This window comes from Oenanthe melanoleuca, chromosome 2, assembly GCF_029582105.1.
Source record: "Oenanthe melanoleuca isolate GR-GAL-2019-014 chromosome 2, OMel1.0, whole genome shotgun sequence".
Classification (NCBI taxonomy): domain Eukaryota; kingdom Metazoa; phylum Chordata; class Aves; order Passeriformes; family Muscicapidae; genus Oenanthe; species Oenanthe melanoleuca.
The window spans coordinates 113,055,331-113,075,622 of NC_079335.1; the positions used below are offsets into that span (position 1 = coordinate 113,055,331).

Here is a 20,292-nt window from a genome sequence, read left to right on the forward strand (position 1 = left end):
TTATAAAACAGCCAGGAGAGAAATTACCCCTGCCCCATTTTCACAAAATTTCAGCATCAGCTTGGTTGTATTGGATTACAGAATATTCATGTAGCAGCTCAAATACAAGGGTAAACAAGGATTCTTTGGCACATAGAATCATTTTTTACTCCTTTCATATATTTGCAAGAGATTAGGAGATTTTTTTAATCTGATAATTTAAAAAATATTAAATATTAGAATTCCAGCACTTTGTGAAATTAGGAAACAAACATTACTAATTGAAAACAAAGAGAAAAGGATTATCTGAAGAAATTTGCTAGATGTCCATTTGAATTGGTACCATGTTCATTGCATATGAAAGTTGAGAAATCCAGGGCTAGGGTCTAAAGGTTTTCATTTCTCATCACTTATTTTATATTTCAGTTATAGAGAAGAACCTGGTCTTGTGTTATTGTTCTCACAAAACAGTATGGAACCTATTTATTATTTATGGAAATAAAAACTCCCAGTACTTTCATAGTTAGCCTGGTGAACGAGGAAGCAACTGAATGTCTGCACACTTCAAGGACAGCTTGCTCATACTTGAAAAAAGAAATTTTCCAACTGGTATGAGCTGGGTCAAGAACTGTCTTGGAAGAAAGTCAGGTCAGGTCACTGGTATCCAGCTGGAATGGAAGGAATTGGAAAAGATACTACACTGAAGAAACAGATACGTGCATTTGGTTGAAGTGCCTGGAGGTTCTGGTCTTGATTTAGAAAGCAGGAAAACACACCATGACACCTTAGAGTATTCATAGTAGTTCTATTTTTACACTCAGTAGATTGGAAAAAAATTCAGCTGTCCCTCAGAAAATGCAGTTAATACCAGTAAAAGCCACTCCATTTTTGATGCTTCCCAAAGTGTGGTAGAACACAATATTGCGATCCTGGAGTTCTGAAATAAAAATATATCAATGTGATAAAATACATAAATTTATTATTGCCACATTTTCACTAGTGTAAGTTTGTTTGGGTTCCTCTTTTAGTTTTAGGCTTTTTTTTTTTCCTTTTTAAACATTTATGCCATTTGCTTTCTGATTTTGGTCTGAAAGCTATGTGAAAGCCGTGTCATTAGAACAACTCTTTGGAAAGTAGAGTACATTTTTAGAGGAACATATTTTTCCTCCTGGACATTTCAAACCACTTTCATATGAAAAGTTTTTGCCTTGCTGACTGAGCATTAATGTTCTGAAAAATATGCATTGCAACTAAATACAGAATTGCTCTTTATAGACATACTGTTTCATCATAGTGTAGGTTGTTACAAATCCCCTGTCATGAAAAATCCGCATCATTTCTTCAAAGTCTGTGATTGAGAACATTACAAGATTAGAAAAAGTGAGATATTTTCTCACCAGATGAGTTTCTGTGGCCTAGACTATCTAGTTCCATGCTTTGTTGCTTCCTGTTAGTCATCAGTATAGTTTAAGCCAAGTTTAACATTTCCAGATAGTCTGGTCTTGTCAGGATATAATTTTGTAAGAGTAATTTTGGAAACACAGTGTAAGAATGGAAATAAGCTTCTCATGTGCAGCAATTAATTCATATAAAGTAACTATGCTGGAAGGATTAAGGGTATGAAACACGTCCCTTTCATGGCAAGAATTGGATAGATAAAATGCAAAGTGGTCAAAGTCTTTCTTGTATCTGTAACTCTCATAATAATTAGCATTTCTCAAAATAAGATATAGACTTCACTTTTCTTACTTCTCTATTTCTCTTCTGCTGTAGCTATTATGTTCTCTAGAACTACCTAGATGCTACAAGAGATCTTGAAATTATTTTGGTCATCATGATATTTGAGTAGCAAAATGTAAAAGGCTACTGAAAAGTATTCCTAAAGCTTAAAACCTGATAAAATTTCAGGACTTGATAAAATATTTCAGATAATTAAAAATTAAAGATAGATTTTTTGCTTCAGAAATATGTTTTGGTTTTTTTTTTGTAATAACATCACATTTGATTTTAAGTGCAAGTATAAATTCATGTAGGAACTACTGAGGATTTAACAAGCGTGCAAACATATCCTTTAGTGTGGAGGAGCAGTGCTACCAGAAAGAAATTAAATTTCTGTAGAAAATTTGATTTATTTTTGGGGAGCATTTTACTTTCTTGATAATGCAGAGAACAGCTCTTGACTCTTGCCTCATAATCCCAGCACACAGTCCTGTGACCATCAGACAGTGTCATAATTTAGACCCTTTCCTGTCAGGGGTCCACATTGTTTATGTAGATGCCAGCTCTGATACTTGATTTGTTATTCAAGGACTTATTCCAGGACAAGCTGTTATTCAAGGACAAGTTCCCAGAACAAGAGAAGTGTTGGTGCTTCCCTGCAGCAGAACAGCAAGCCCTGCAATTGGACCACATACCCAAATATTTTTCACCAGCACCAGAGATATTCTGTGTCATGCAGCCAAAGATTGTATTGTCTTATGTGCTGAAGAAAAAACACTGGTCTGTCAAAAAGCAAAGATTCAGTTTTTTTGTGCAGCCAAGCTATTAGAACACTCATGGTAATATTTTACTGCCACAAACTTTGCTTGCCAAGCCTCAAAACCTATCAGGAAGCACCTGCTAACTATTCTGTTATTTTGTTTTGCTTATTGTGCCATTCACAAACTCACTCTAGAAGCCATTAATTAGCCATGATAAATGAACACCAAAATATTTAAGTGCTGTGCAAACTGCTACAATACTCTAAGCATTAAAATAGATTAAATAAAATCACTGTTCTCAGCACAGCAATATCTCAACATTTAATAGCTAGAAAAGCAGCCTCTATCAAACTAAGAAACACCATTACAAGGATTCTTTTCCATTAACTTCACCTTAGAAAAATATTTCATTGACTAAATAGTTATGTACATCTTAATTAAATACAAATAATTAATTTTATAGACTTCTGAGCATCAAAAAGGTTAGAAGCCAATGCCTTCATTCTGTAAATGCAAAAAACTTCCTCCTTCATTCTTGCTTATCTTAGAAAGTAATTTCAGATAAAATAGAATATGTAAAGGTGGTAGAAGATGTCTCATAACTTTTAATAGAGCACCTGGAATTGTTTTCAGTGATAGTTCATATAAACTGACATATCAACCATATCAGGCTGGAGAAAAACCTAACAATATTCTCCCAATTAATTCTAACCTCTTAGCTTTACTTGTAAATTATTTCACTCAGCTCATTAAGATCCATCTATCATGGTGTGGGTCACACAGTATTTCTACTATTAGGCTTTCTGGTTTTTGTCTTCTTTTCAGTGAGGGGACCTTGCCTACACTGAATTCATAAAAGGGAAACTTGTTTTTAAAAAAAGAGAATAAAGCTAAACTGCAAAATAATTACTATAATTCTATAATTCCAGGCTTTTTTTTGGTTTTTTTTTGGTTTTTTTTTTTTTGGTTTTTTTTTTTTTTTTTTTTTTTTTTTTTTTTTTTTTTTTTTTTTTTTTTTGGTTTTTTAATTAGATTGCTTCTATTTTCCTGAACTTAGTCTGCTGCTTCCCTGGAAAAGACACTGCTTGTGCTCGTCACTCATGAGACTGCTGGTTGAACTATTTACCTGTACTTCACATCTGACTTATTGATGTGGTGGATGGTTTTATTCCCACCTTTTTCTTTGAGTGATCATACCTATTTATATAAAGTTATTGCTTCGGTAATTTGATATATTCCAGGTGAGATTCCTACAAAACCAGGTTGTGATTATTTGTGTTTAAAAAAGCATACCCACATAAAACCCAGTAAAAATTAGCAACATTATAATTCATTACAATACATTATTCACCACAAAAGACACAAACAGAAGGCCTGCATAGTTCAAGTTCATAGACAGTTCAAGCAATCATTCCCAGGAGACACATATCAGCAGAAAAATTAATAAATGAACTATTTATCCTATCTGAAGCATGATTTCTTCTATAATTAAAGCTGGTTATAGCCTGCATATATGTTTCTCTATTTATAAACATATTTGAAATATAAATTATTGAAATATTCAGATAGATAATTGCTTTCCTGAAGATACTGTTGGTGTCAAAAGGAAGCACATTTTTAGTACATAACTGCCTTATTTAATAAGGAAAATGTGGGGGGAACACTGCAATTCAGATAGTTCCAACTGGATGCAGGCAGCAAAGCTTCTGCATTTCTCCAAGAGTTACTGTTCCCACTATCTAATTTGATGATTAGCACTGAGTTGTAAATGGAACCAAAATCCCAAATCCCCGTCTGGATCCTGCTCACAGTAGTATGAACGTGGTTCAACACCTGCCTGTTTATTTATCTAAGAATTTTGGCAGATGTGTTCAAATGTCTGCAGTAATTTCCACCTGTCCATCCTGACTGTTGTTGATCACTGCCTCTGCAGCAGGGATCGATCAGCAGTGTGGGGAAGTGTTCAGTTCATTCCAAAGCAATGCCTGCTGCTCACTCAGCAATCCCATCAGTCAATCCATCTCTGCTTCTTCACAGCTGCTCCCTCCTTTTTTCTTTCTTGGCCAAAGATCGCTTGTGCACTTTACTACCCAGGACTACACCTTTCCTCTAAAAATCTATCACCACTCCAGTTCATTCTGTAAGTAAACTTTAAAAAAAAGAAATCAATTTTGTGTTTAAGGTTGCTTACAATCTGGGTTTTTTAAAGGTTCTTAATACATCTTGAAGGATAAGAGGCTGCTTTTTGAAAATTCAGACATCACTTATGGCTACTCTCTACAGGTACAAAAAAAGTTAATAATAATTAACCGTAATTGCTAATGAATTTGAAGAAAAGAGAAAACAATCACTGATTCAGAGAGGAAATTTCAATTCAGGGAATTGAAAATAGTTGGATGTAAACCTCCACCCTATCAGAAGAAAATCTGGAAGTATGCTTTAACCATCACAAGCTTTGCCCTACCTGTAAGTGTGTAAAGGATGAATCCTGTCTGTGGTCTCACGCTGCACTGCAGTGAGTCCGCATGACTGATGTGGGTAGCCAAGCCTCCCACCCCTTTCCTTAGGCAAGGTACTCAGTGTAAGACAATGGAAGAGCATCACTTGCCTAATTCCAGGCAGGAAGTTGTTAGCAGCAGATCCATGGACTATGCCTTGCTCTAATCACTCTCTGGTACATGCTCTGCAAGGCAGTGTCAGCAGAGTCACTCTCCTGGTGAACTCTAAACATCTCATATACCTCTACTAAAAAAAACCCAAACGAACCAACATCTTTGGGTAAATATTCCTGTAAAAATACAAAGAGGTCATAAAGACAGTCAGGATTTGAATGCATCCTGTTTTCTGTTTCTAATGCAAAAGCAACTCTTGAGCATGACTAAGAAGATAACTTAGCCATAGTTCAGCTTCAAAGAGGCCCATTAAAACCATGTTTTAAAAATCCTAAACACTAATTTACAGTAAGACCTTGAAAGCCCCCCAAAATATAGTGCATAACCACACTATTCTCTCACCTTTTTTCTCCCATGCTGTCACCTAATTATTACAGCACTGGAGCAGACACAACTTATAGCTATATATAGTCCCCTGTAAATCAGTGATCCAGGTAATTTTCCTTAATCTTGGCAAATGTGTGGCTCAAGACCTTTCATTAATATTTATTAACTATTCTTTTCTGCATTGAACATTTAATTATTTAAATCCCCAACATATAATTCTATAACTACAGGTTTTATGAAGTGCATTCTTCTTCCCACTGTTCTGGAAGTGAAAAAAAGAAAATGTTGAGTTCAAATTCCAAATCTCAAGATCTTTCAACACAAAAAAGAAACAATCCAGTTTAATAAATGCAGTGAATGTCTTATCATCTCAAAAATATAATCCATATGTTAAAAAGAAATATGTGGATTTAAATATAGTGTATTTTGATTCCAATCATTAAAAAACCACAGAAACAAAAAAAGAAGAGTAAACAGCTTGTCACTGTTGCACTGTGATTATTATTGTCTTTTGAAGGTTTTTTACTCTCCAAAGATCCTTTTGATCTTACCCAAAGGAGGTTTTTTTTTCTGAAAAAATATTTTCCTCTAAAATAGTATAATTTCCCCATTGTTTTTCATATCACTATAAATTTCTAAAGAAAAATGTGAAAAATTTCTAACTAAAACGTGAGAAAAGGCAGAACTTATGCAAAAACACACTCATCACTTCTCCAGGAGTTATCTGACATTTAGGGGAAAAAAAATCAAGCTATTTGTCTGAGGACATTTTTCTCATTCTAAACATCAAATAAATGATGAAAGGACCAACTCAGAATTCTCTTTCATACTTTTGGAATAAGATGCCTGGTCACACATCATAACTAGCTATTGAGTGAGATGGTGGGCAAAAAAAAGGCCCCACAAAAAGGTGTAACAATGAATTTCAGGTCTATTCTGCTCAGATGAATCCTTCTGTATTTCTATAAATTTAAAAAAGAGAAAAAAAGCAAAATAATCCTAGATTCCTAGTCATAAGAAGTAAGGCATGAGGAGAAAGTGATTTGAGTGCTGGCACACTGGAAACTGTTTTCTCTTCAAAAGATCAACAGGGAAGACAACATATTTCTCCATAACGCAATTGTCTTCAGCTGTCATTGAAATGATTGACAGCCAGCATTAAGCTTTAGGGATGCTCAGACGATATTTAATGTCAAGTTCAGTGTTGAATGCGCTGGTATTTTAAGAACAACACCTGTTCCAAAGTCTTTGAATACTACTATCAGTCCCAGAAAACAGAAGGAGCCAGAAGCTCTTGGCAAGATAAAGCCCAAAAAGATTTGGTTTTTTTTTGTTTTTTTTTTTTTTTTTTTTAAGTGTTAAGGAAGTCTCTCTCCTCTCTGAGATTTGACAATGTTTTGTTCGTTTTGTTATCTTGCTGAGCCTCCCCTTCCCCCCATCCCCTTCCCTTGCCACCCTTTCTTTTTTCCTTATTTCTTATTTATTTATTTTTAGATTGAGTGGGCAAGAAACAGCATTACCCTGTGAGCAGGTTGTTCCTTACCTGCTTTTTCCTTTCAGTCACTTTAACACAAGGTAAAATGAGCTTGCTTGTGATAATGCAAGGCTGCTGCAGCTGCTGCCTTTGTTAACCTTTTCCAGGCTATAGCATAGGTAAGATATGTACCTTGTTTTTCTTTCAAAAATGCATTTTCTCAGAATAGTACTAGAAGCAGTGAATGCTCTGTAAACCTATATCTTGCCTTTTAAGATTTTAAAAATATATTCATGTACGTCTATTTACTTGCTCTTCTACACATGCTTGAGGCAATGTTTTTGTTGTATTTCTGTTCTTTATTGCCCTGAAAAATACTCTGAGCATCTTTCCTTTACATCCAAAAAAAACTGGGAATGTGTACAAAATTGCTACCTGAACAAATAAAATAAAAAATTATAAAATAGAAGCCAAATGTACAAATGTAATTATAACAATAAGAGAAATCTGTTTTCAGGATAAACCTATTTACTCATTGAAATGCGTAAACAGAGAATAACGTATATATTTGGGGAAGGAAAGAAGGGGACATTTACAGAAACTCTCTAGTGGGAATCCAGGTAATCATCTAAGGTTTAGAAACACTAAAAAATTTCTTCCACTCACACAAAATACACATTCATGCAAATATATGTAACTTCAAATATATAGATTTTTTTTGATCACTGCGCTGTGTATCAGGTCTCTACCCAAAAACAGTACAGGAAAAAAAATTCTTTATTTAATGACTATTTTCGCTCTTAAAGCTCTAATACTTGCCTTGAATTCAAATGCATGGTTTATTTCTGAAGTAATGATGTGTACTATTAGTCCAACTTGATATTTATAATACTAATCTAAGATTTGTGTGATTACTGAATTATATAGCCTCTGAATGGAAGAACTACATAATTATCATCCTGTCTTATTTCTGTCTAGCAAAAAATAAGAGATCACCCGAGAATTTAAATACGTCAGTATTTTTTTTAGCAATAGCAGGGACTCTAAATAAAACATAAAGTAATGTCCATTTTTTATGATTTTGAAGGGATTGCACATTAAAAATAATGTGTGAACATATTTTTGTTTGCTTGAATCAGATCCTTAGGACTAGAACTCAAAAATTAAGAAAAATGGTCTTAAGATGCCTTTGAAACCCTTCCATTTCCATCTTTCAAGTCCAATTTCTGAGCAAGTTAGAATCAAAAGTTACTACAGCTGCTGAAAGCAAAGATAACCAGATAAACTCACCCTAAATTATGAAGTTCTACATCCTCAAAAGAAGAGGAAAAGATTCTCCAGGTAGCTGCCTAATCTAGCCATTTGGTTACTTCCAGCAAAGAGCAACAACACAACACAAGTTGTGTGTGTTGCTGCTCTTTGCTGGAAGTAACCATTACACAACACAACATCAAATCCCTGGTTTATATTAAAAATCATATTTGCCTTTTTCAGTAATGGAGCTACAGCAAGGTGCAGTGCTGGTCATGTCTTACAGAAAAAAAGTAGAGAGAGGCAAGGTCTGCTTTTTTGGGGCTCTGAGCTGAGAACAGGCAATATATTCTTTCCAGTCTTGACCGTGTATTTTTCCAGTGACAAATGATTAATTCACAACACCACATTATTTACTTGTTAAAGGATACGAGTAAAAGCACTAAACAATTCTGTATTAACACAGGAGCAGCAATAGAAGTATCTGTGGAAATTTCCCTCTGGCCAACTCACTTCATCAACTCTGCAACAAAGAGCTAGATCAGCTTCCCTGCTCTTATTCCTTCAGAGGGACAGTTTGACACACCACCAGATTTTCCACTGTCACTGCTTTGAAGTCTCTTTGACTTTGATCAGTGCTTATCACAGTTTGAGTCACCCTTCCTTGGTCACAGGATTTTAGAGAATCACTGAATCAACTTAGTTGGAAAAGACCTCTGAGATCATCGAGTCCAACCTATGACTGAACATCATCATGTTTACACCAAGTGCCATGTCCAGTCTTTCCTTACACATCTCCAGGGACAGTCAAGAATTTCTTCCTGATGTTCAACCTAAACCTCCCCTAGGGCAGCTTGAGACTGTGTTCTCTCATCCTGTCACTGGTTGCCTGGGAGAAGAGACCAATACCCATCTGGCTACAGCCTCCTTTCAGGCAGCTGTAAAGAGTGATAAGGTCTCCCCTGAGCCTCCTTTTCTCCAGGCTAAACAACCCCAGCTCCCTCAGCTGCCCCTCATATGACATTCTCTCCAGACCCTTCACCTGTACCCACTGCAGCACCTCAGTGGCTTTCCTGAATTGAGAGGCCCAGAACTGGACACTGTGCCCAAGGTGCAGCCTCATCAGTGCCATGAATGGAGCTATGATCACTGCCCTGGTCCTACAGTCCCCATTATCCCTGATCCAGGCCAGGATGCCAGTGGCTTTCTTGGCCATCTGGGCACACACTGGCTCATGTTCAGACAGCTGTCACCAGCACTCCAAGGTACTTTTCTGCTGGACAGCTTTCCAGCCACTCTGCTCCCAATCTGTAATTGAAGCATATTTTGTCTTTTTGAGGTGGGCCGTTCTGACCCTAGAGTCTGATCAAAAGCTTCCTTCCCCTGGAAACTCAGTTGTTGCTTCCTTACATCAGATGCTGCTGCAATTCCTTGAGCCTGTTTGAGGGAGAACCCCCAGGCAGCCAAGAAGCACTTATCTGCTTTTTTTGTGGTACTGTTAAGCGGCACATTGACTGATGTAGAGAGAACAGGATTCATCCTGAATGAGACAGAATCTGACAACAAAGTTGCAGAAAGTGTTAGTTCATTGGCTCAACCTAGCAGACATCACCAGTTTGTTTATGAGACAGAAAAGCAAGTGCTGGGGGTAGCTGGGAAAGAGTGGGGGAGGAATCTGACCCTGCAATCTGGAAATATCACTGCATACAAAGGCTTTCAGCTCTGTACCAACTGACAATGATGCAAAAGAGACAACTGGTTCTGCCCACAGTGCCAGCAGAAGTGTGCTGACATCACATTTGGTGTGCTTAAATCTGTATGTTCTCATCAGGTAACTTTCAGTCATACCTTAAGGGTAACTAAAACAATCAGAAAACTGATTCCATTTTATCAGGAAAGAAAAAAACCCAAACAGTTATGAAAATTGCTGCTTAGCTGCAAAGATCCTTTTGTTAGCACTTGAACAGGTTTTTAATTTGAAAATATATTTGAACATAGAAGTTGTTCAGCAAATAGAGAATTAAATTATCACCATTGACACTGAGCAAGAAGGAATTTACTAAGCTCAATCTTCAGGTTAGACAGACAGTGTAAAATTATCAATAAGAATGTGAAGTACACACTTACTTTGGAATCTGATCACATGACAGGAGATAATTATAGAACTTGAGCTGTCATTTCATAGTATAACCATACACAAAATTGTTGTCCTTTTTAAAATACAAATTTAGAAGGCTGTTTGCTGAATCTCTGTTCACTTTGCTACCTGAGAAAGTCTCACAAATTTTCAGAAACAACCACCTTGGTGTCTAATTAATCTATTTAAATAAATAAATTGTTCATGCAGAATATTTATGTATGTGTGTGTGTATATATATATATATATATCTATATATATTTGAAAACAATAGAATATAATTTCCTACCATGCAACTTTTGGAATGCTTTGTCTAATCTAAATAGGGTTAAGAAGTAACAATATGCAGATTTTCCATTCAAAAGCTTGAAGTGAAATAACTCACTTCAGACATTCAGTTCCATAATATTTGGTGGTGGGGTTCATTATAGTTTTATATTTGAAATCTTTCCACACTTGAAAATGCTATTTTGTCTCAAAAATCTAAAAAACAAAACAAACTAAACCAACCAAAATCCCTAAACCACAAACCACTCATTTGAAAATACTTATGGGGCTTTTTTCCATACAGGCAATAAGCACATTTTTAACAGCGGGGGCAAAAAGTCTTTGGATGACTTGGTGCTTATAGTTTGGATGGGGGGAGGGGAAGATTTCGTTGTGAGAAACCATTAACTTAAATTAATATGTCAGGAACACAAAAGATATTTTTGAGTTGGAAGAAGGTGTCAGTGTAACAGCGCATGGGCAGAGCAAAGAGCTCTGCCATGGAAATCCAGAGAAGCAAACCTTTATTGGTGCTCTTCCACACATGCAACACAGGTAGTGGGAAATTTGCAGACCTCTGCAATCTCCTGCATAGCTAATAGCAACCCCAAAATGAATTTAATTGCTTTCTTTAGCACTTATTATTGGTTTTATATGTAAAGTGTACTTACGTGCAATAAAGAAAAAAAAAAAAACTGCAAAAAAACCCAAAAAAAAAAAAAAAACAAAAAAAAAAACAAACAAAAATACTGCTGGAAGAATTCTGAGCAGCTGAAGCACCCACCACGAACTTGCTATATATATTTTTGAGATATGCATCATTTCATAGTGTTGCTTATAACTGCTAATTAGACATAAATAACTGCAATAGTATAAAAAGTTCAGTCAATGAAATTTTGAAAATTCCGTGCAAAGCAAAGCATATTTCTATTATCTGGAATCCCTTCTTGCACTTTTGCCCGGAATTAGAATTATCCCTCTTCTGGATTAAAGATGCATTGGTGGATTAGTCTATCACTGATGACAACATAATATATCCTTCCCAGAGGCTTAAACTGAAAAGAGGTCTGTTAACTACAGACTATATTAAAACAACAGGGAAAAAAAAAAAAAAAAAAAGGGATATTGGACACGAGACAGTATTTTAACAATTAAATATCTTCATATGGAGGTCAAAGTTTGTGAAACATAACCTCAGGTTCAGTGCCATGTATCAGTCCTACTCTTTCCACAGAATGTATCACCTGTAAAACTAGTCAGACATACGACTGATTCCTGCAAGGATTAGCCATGGGTACATGGGTATTAGTTTTAGCTTTAGCCACCTGAGCAAGCTCAGGAATACCAGCAACACAGGCAATTTAAATGAAAAATAAATTTGTTTTAATTTTTCTACTTGATATGTATATACTTGTCAGATATGTATACACATTTTGAAGAATTGTGCTTCTGTATCTGATTTTTTTTTTTTTTTTTTTTTTTTGGCTAGTTAAAGTATTTGTTTTATATTTATATTTAGTAGTTCCAATGAAGCAAAGTAGATGAGCTGTTTCTGGACTGAAATACTTTCTATTTCTGAAACTTTGTTTCAGATGACATGAAGTTGATTCATCACTTTAACACTCTAAAGGAGATGTTATATTATTCTGTATATTATGAGAGGTGCCAACAGCTTTCCATGGAATAGCATCATCCTGCAAATTTTTCTAGATGTAAGACCATGTAGTTCATAAAACATCTTTCCATGTGAACATCCTGGAATATTTCATGTGCCAGTAATCATACAATGACTACTTTTAGAATACACCTGTTTAATATTTAAGCCAAATTCTGGAAAACTAACTAAAAAGAAATATTTCACTGACTATAATAAATAGATAATGTGCTATACTTTCTGGTGAAGTTACACACCTAATTACATTCTTTTTCAATTATATCCCAGGAAAAAGTAGATGAGTTGTTAGCACTAAATTTCAGTGTGGGACGTGGGGTCTGTTTTTTGTTCAAGAAAAGGTCAGTCCTTCACTTCATGAAGGTCAGTAAAATCATTAGCTTGAAAAGGTAGCTCAATTTGGGTATAGAATCCAGCTAAGAAATAAGCTTTCTACCACACTTGCCTGTTGGTGTCACTGAGAAGATAGGGTTTCAACATTTTTCTGGTGTTTTATTTAATAAGAGACCTGGATGTCATCACTAATGTTGCTTGCTAAATTGAATCTTTGAAGAGCAGTATAGAATATGTGAAGTGTTTGTGTGTACAGCTCACAGGCTGTGTGCTCCAGCCTTTGAAAGGAAACCATTGTGAAGGGGGAGGGTCCTGAGCACAAAGAAAGGAAGAACTGCTTTTCTGGCAAATGGCAGTATCAGCAACAAAACTCTAATAAGAGCCTCATGCTTCAATACGCAGTCAATAATACCCATACCCTTTGTAGAAATAAAATGTTGGAGGATGGGGGAAAAGGACTTCGAGTTCTGTAGTCAAAGGAATTTAAAGGTACATCTAAGTAGTCTTATGAGAGATTGCTTTATAGTGAAGTATCAGTTACACACAACCTTGGATCATAATTATCTGTGTATCCTCAGAATAGCAGAGCAGTTCTAATGCAGTTCTCTGCTTCTCTGCAATTGATCCCTGTGACTGCATCATTTTCTTGACATTTTACAACTTACTGATTCAGTAATCACAGTTCAGTTATCTTAATCACACAGTAATTGAACTATAGAGGAAATGCCAATACTCAATCAAGAAGATAGCAAACTAATTAGATAGCAATATTTTCAGTCAAGAAACAGCTAACAGCAACTCAGATCTGAGTTTGTTTATTCTCCACTATCGATGTCTAGATTTCTCAAAAGAGAGTTAAAGGGAAGGCAGTCCATTTTGGCCCAAATCTGCTAGCTCCCCACTCCTTTTATTTGCTTTATTATGCTCGCGCTCCGTTAAAGAAGAAACAAAAGTCAAAGTACGGGCGGGTTCTCCTCTCCCAGGGGAAGGCAGTGCCCGCCCGGGATCTGTTCCTGGTGCTGCAGCCGGGACCTGTCCGCGGGGCTGCAGCCGGGACCTGTCCGTGGTGCTGCAGCCGGGACCCGCCCGCCCGGGACCTGTCCGCGGGGCTGCAGCCGGGCCACCACTGTGCCAGAGCCACCACAGAGGGGTCTAAGTCCCTGCCTGCCTCCCGCAACGCCCTGCAACACTGCTCTCGCTGCTGAGCCCGATTTACGGAAATTCAGCTTTCAGGGAGATTTCATACCCTCTCAAGGCTGGGGGTACCTAAGAAAAAAAAAATCCCCAAACCGCCTACACAGCCCTGCCCCGGCTCTGAGCGTGGCGGTCTCTCGGCTGCCCGGGGTGCTGGGGAAGCCCCAGCCCAGCTCACAACTTTCCTGCAGGGAGCCGGGCTTCAGCCTCCTCGGAGCATCCGCGCAGAGGAGCGAAGACGGAGGGGACCTGGCGCCCTCCTCGTCTGCAAAGCTGTGGAGAAGCCAGGCAGGACAGCGGGAGAGGTCGGGAGCTCCCTCGCCTCCCCCTCCTCACTGCCGGCTTCTGGTACCAGGGAAACCCCGAGAGGCGGAGGGGAGGGAAGAGGAAGCTCCTGCCGTGTGCGCGATGCCCCCCGTGCATCCCCTTCTCCGGGAGCCCGGAGCCCCAGCCTGCACTCACGTGTGCCGTCAAACCGGGTGGCGATGGTGTCGAGGAAGGTGTTCTGGGGTGCCAATAATCCTTTCATAACCGGCATTTTTCCAGCTTGGTGCGAGGTTCCCCATCAAAGTTTGTCTACGAGGGTGGTTCGAGAAGAAAGTGCAGAGGGCGCCCGGGGGAAGGCAGGGAGGGAGGAGGCGGAGGGACTGGGAGGAGAAGGAGGATGGGGATGCCGCCGCGCCGCCTCCGGCGCCGGGAGCCCCCCGCTCGTCAGCCCCGGCCCCGCACAGCGCTCCAGGTGCGGAGCCGCGCCCCCGGCCGGCAGCGCCCGCTCCACCTCCCGGGCCCCTCCGAGGCCAAAGGGGAGGGGAGCTCCTGCGGAGAGCCGCCGTGAGGGAGGACGGGCTGGAGGGGAGCAGGGAGCTGGGGAAGAGCCACCTTTATCCACCTGTAGCCGAGCCGGGTGGGGCGGGGCAGCGCGGGGACCGGCGGCCCCCGGGGGCTGCGGAGCCTCCCCCTCCCCCGGCCGGCTCAGACACATTTCGGGAATAGCACCTGAGAAGGGTCCCAAGCTCACAGGAACCCTCTTTTATGAGCAACAATATCGCAGGGGCTCTTACTTTGCTGAAAGGAGAAAGAGCCTTGATGGATAGCAAATTCCTCTGGAGGTGCTCATTGGAGAGTGAGACTGGGACACGGATAATGCTCCACCAGTTGTGTGGCCTCAGGCATTATTTGCATGTTGAGGCTAATTAATTTATTTAAGGAATAGGCACTTTTCTGTGATTGTTATAACATTCTTTCAACGTTCTTCCCTGAAGAACTCCTTTATTTTTTTCTGCCAGCCAGAGAGAGAATTAATACATATCCCAGCCCAGAGGGTCTAATGTGTAAGCTCAAATAAATAAATATATAATAATAAAGAAGTGGCATTCCGTGCTCAGATGAGTAACCGGCTCAGACTGGTACCGTGGCCCTTTAAATGCCGATAGATAACTCCCCATAGTACAGTCGTTTCACTTACTGTAGCAGAATGGCAAAATTTCCCCATGTTCTTTCAAGATTAAAAGACCCTAGAGAGAAGTGGGAGTACACTCTCTAATCTACAAAGTCACTGTGCAGAGAAAACCTGTTGGGTTCTTGCTATTTTACAGTACTGCTATTTGTATTTTTTGCTATTCCTGTTTATTTAAGATTCTATCTTTCTCCAGATGGTTAGAAGCCTTTGATTCCCACTTTTTAGCATAGCAGCACTGAGAGAGGTTACAAAAGAGAAAAAGAGGTCTTTCTTTACAATAGATAATGAAATGTGAAAAACACTCAGAACCTCAGAAAATGCTGATACTCAGGGTTTCTGGCACAATATAAAGCCTAACCATGGTAACCTCACCTTGCCTCTGAAGAATGCAGCAGTATTTTGCTGAGATCATGAATCTGTCCAGTTGCCCTTGTACTGAAAGCCTTTTACAACAAACTAGTTGATATAGAGCTGCCAGATCAGTTTTCAGAATTAGCACATGAACTAAGAGACTGCCTGTACAGAAGTCTCCAAGACTTTGGAAATCTCCAAGATCTCAAAGTATTATCATTTTCTTGCTACTTGATAATCTTCAAATTCCTATCAGCCATGTTCCTAAAATATATAAGCACCAGCCTTGTTCTTAAAATACATTATTTTTAATGCTGAATGCCAGCAATTTTTAATTTTTATTATTTTTCCCCCATCTTCCAATTCTATATAAGCAGAGTCACAAAATTAATTTCTATTGATAGTTTTCCATTTAGTCTCTGGCTAGTTTGGTTTGATGGTACATGTACTCACAAGTGAAATAGAGAATATCCTGTTTCAATACCTGGAAAACCCTCAAAAGCATGATCAAGTTTTCATTTCTGACAAAATGCTCAGCAACAGAGGCTGTTAAGATAAATCCAAACCTTTTAAACCTGACAAAAGACTTGCCTATATTGTAGCCTGTGTGCTGCAGTTGTGTTTCAGTTTGCATTTTTTTCTGTGGCCTGCTCAAACATTATTTAAGTAGGGATGCAGTGAAGGAGAAAGGAATGCATTTTTAATCCTACTACAGGCAGTCAGGGGAGGTAAACCCACAGATACATTTAGACATATAAAAGTATTTCTCAATTTTGGTCATCACAAAGGGAAACGAGACAATTTTCCAGGGGAGTCAAGTTGTTATCTAAGTCTGCAAGCCCATAAATGTCCACACCAAGTCTGAGATATAATCATAGTGTTTTGAGGGCTGTATGACATAACAGCTTCACTGAGTTTAGAGTTTTATTAAGAGCTCATGGAAATTTCTTAATCGTGAGGCAAAAAAATGTTTTAATAAAGCCTTAGGACTTAACCAGGACAAAGAATGCCAAACAGTTCTACAAACACATACCTCAGAAAAGATGGATGAGTGCTGGAGGAATTACATGGCACGTTCCATGTTGATAGGGGGGAACACAAATTAATTATTGAAATTCACCACTGGTTAGGGGGATGTGTGCTAGCTCTACCAACTCTATCAGCTCTAACAACAAGGAATTCTGCTGATACACAAGAGGGAAGGATACCAAGTTCTTTATAAGGAGAACATGCTGAAAGCCCCTTCATCTCTGAGAACTTCAGGAAAGAGGAAGGAAGTTTGCTGTTCTTCACAAGTACCCACAATCATGTCAGACTGTTATAACTTGGTTATGGAAATAGCTATGTACTATGAACAATTAGAAACAGTTGAGCTACTAAATATTATGTTTGTGCTCCATGTATCACAAAGCAACCACCCAAATGTCTCTGAAGTAGCTAATAAAACATACTACAAAAATAATGTACCTAAAAAAACTTACATTCCAAAAGATGAGAAATTGAAGTGCAGTATCCTATTTTGCACTTGTATTTAGCATATTCTAGAGATTTCACACATAAGAGTAATCCTTTCTAATAGAAATTGGTACTTCAGAGAGTTAACTGCAAAACAGAGAAGCTTAATGTTGCTCAAAGCTGACAAATTGAACAGGCTGAAATTTCAGTGAGCAAAGAAGAAATAGTTAAGAAAAGCAGAAAAACAGACAAGAGCTGAGCATATGTAAAGGGGAGGTAAAAGAAGCAGCTGAAAGTTTGCAGTCAAGTGTTGAAAAAATATTTTTAAGCTGTAAATGGAAAGCAAACTTGGGACTCTGAATAGTCGTCTTTTTTTTTTTTTTTTTTTTTTTTTTTTACGAACCCAGGCAATTTTTATCTTGTTTCAAGAAATCAGCTTTCAGTTTTGCTGCATTAATTTCTAATACCTGGAATCTAACTTTGATTTTTGTGTCTTTTTGTGTCTAAATCTATATCCAATTTAATAGCCCACTCCCCATATTCCTGTCTTTTTAACTGTGGAGCATTTTGTTGAACTCAAAATCATAAATATATGCAAAAATATGTAGATAAGAGTTACAGATAAACAGTACCAAAGCTGAGAAATTAAGGACTAATAGCACTGCTGCTACTCTTCAGGCTGCCATTAACATCCAGAAATTGCAAATTAAATTTACTCAGGGCCTTGCAGTTTAGACCAGAAGGAGTATCTAAGAAAATAAGGTTTGGCACTTCAAACTACTCAGCAGTATATAAATAAAATCTCAGCCATACATTTCCCTCTACTTATCCACAACTATTTGAGCACTCAACATTTCATATTATGTTGTGAGGCACAGTATAATCTATGTTATTGCTACCCAGGAATGTGGGCATGGGCAGAGTTTTGCACAGAATATATGCATGGAGCAGGATGTTGTAGCATTTTTGCTCATAACTTTTCTTCATTTACGATTTTACCAACAGAGCTTTTCCCAAATTTTGTTATTAATATCCCACAATATCACGAATTACCTCAAGAAGCAAGAAGTTAGGAGTTGCTTCCCTGGAATAGCCATTTGACCTCAACTTACCTGCTACAGTTATGCAAATTAAAGCAGATAGTGAAAATCAAATTAACAAGGACTGCCTGCAGCTTAATTTTGTGCTTGAAATTGCCACCCACTTATTTGTTTGTTAACCTTGGCATCCAGTGGAAGAAAAAAAATTATGAAAAAGCCTGAAAATACTAGCAAATGGCAAAGAATGGCAACCTGCTGTTCCTCTGCCATGAACAGGTTAATTTAGTCTGAAGCACTGAATGTTAAGAATATTATCCTGATAAATGATTGCTGTGCTTCAAGAAATGCTAGCCTCTGCCATTTGTTGTGCATAAGCCAACAGCAGAACTTTTCAAGAATAAAGCTTCATAATTAAAACTGTGACCAACTAGGGACAGTTTGGGTTGAAGTTTAAGTGCAAAGCCAGCACCTCTGGCTCAGGAGGAGACTAAGTTCCTATAAACTGGAAGAAGTGGCAAGCAAACAGAAGAATCCATACATGATGGTAGTTTAAAGTTAAGGATTCAAACTTCATTTGCTGGTGTTAAAGGATGCAAACCTGATGTTCAGAGACATGCCATTCACTAATGTACTAAAAAAGCACTGTGGTAGATGTACAAGGTTCTAATTATACAGATATCATCACCATATTAGGCTGCAATTTATGCTTTTGTTTCCTTTTGAAATATATAGGTAATCATGGACAAGATTAAATTTCATTATAAATATTTATAATGAGTTATACAATATTGATTATTTTGTATAGTTAGAAAGCTCTTCATGCACTCAGGGACCCAGGTTTCATGTGTCCATCAGATTTACAAAGAGAGAAGATGCTGTCTCTCATTTCCTACAAAGCAGAAAATTAATTAAGACCTAAAGGTAGTTCTGTTTAAAAAAAAAAAGGTTCAATGGTGAATAGACTATCAGATCTCAAAATTTATAAGATTATGAAATTTGTTTTCCATTTTCCTATCTATAAAAGCAAAATAATAATTCTCGCTCCAAGAATTTTGTGGATATGATTAATGTTCACATAAAAACAAAATTTCACAAAAAACTCTGATAAAGCTAGAAACAATTTAGCAGTTGTTATTGAAGAGATTGGATAGCATTCAGAAAGTCATTGAACCACATTTCGAACAACAAGGAATTAAGAAGACTCTCAATTGCTCTAACATTAATTGAGCACCATCATGTGGGGAAAAAATAATCATTGTTTATTGGAAAAAAGTACTGCATAAAGGAGAAATGTACCTCTATGCACAAGATTTGCATCCAAAGCTGAATAAACAATATCTATTTTGAGTAGAGTTTGGTTTTCATCAGAAAACAAAACCAAAACCCACAGCAAACTAAAGCAAAAAACCTCAAAATTAATGCTACTAATATCAAATAAAAAGTAAAATAAAATAGCTACACTACAATTCTGGTGATGAGCCTTATAGTTAACTAAATAAGAACAGATTTTTTTCTTCTTAAAATTGTTGCAGTAAAATAAAGATAAATAGAAAGTTGAATTCAGAAGAGACTGGGCCATTGTAATGGCTTATTTTGTATTTCCTGGGTATAAAAAACATCATAAGCCTTTTACTCTCACTGCGGTATTAGAGGCAATGCTGATATTAAGTATGTTGTAGATTATTTTACACCTCAAAAAAGTCAGATCACCTGCTAGTGAGGAGTGTTAATTTTGTTCCAAATTATTTTTTTTGAAAAGGAATGGATTTCCTTAGTGAATATCAAAATAGCTATTGATAATATTCTTTATAGTAATATCAGAACTTCACTTATTTATGATCTGGAGTTTAAAATAATTTCATTATAAAGTGTAATCCATTACCATTGATCTGCTTGAATTCAAAGTATAAAATACTAGAATTATTTGCAAGGCAAGAGAGAAAACAAAAGAGAACTCGGTCCAAAAGTTTAAGAGGTGATACTGATTGTATAAGAGACATAGAAGGATTCTTTGAATACAGAATAATCACAAGCACAGTTCTTGATATGGGATTTTCTCTTAAGCCTTAAGCATCATCTTCCTACATGCAGGTGTAAAAAGTGATTCCTCCCACAGATCCCTCCAAGTTAATTAGAAATTGTGCTACCATTCTTCCACACAGATATCCCCTGAACACTGAGAAATAGCTGTCTAAATTTGA

The 20,292-nt window shown here is 37.5% G+C and overlaps 1 protein-coding gene across 1 annotated transcript in view; it reads right to left on the reverse strand.

The window, feature by feature from the left end:
* Positions 1 to 14,324, reverse strand: part of KCNH8 (potassium voltage-gated channel subfamily H member 8) — a 173,326-nt gene extending 159,002 nt beyond the window's left edge. The window contains exon 1 of the mRNA XM_056484401.1: positions 14,249 to 14,324. Coding sequence (XP_056340376.1) covers positions 14,249 to 14,324 — 76 coding nt within the window. The remainder of the gene's footprint in view (positions 1 to 14,248) is intronic.
* Between the last annotated feature and the right edge of the window lie 5,968 nt (positions 14,325 to 20,292).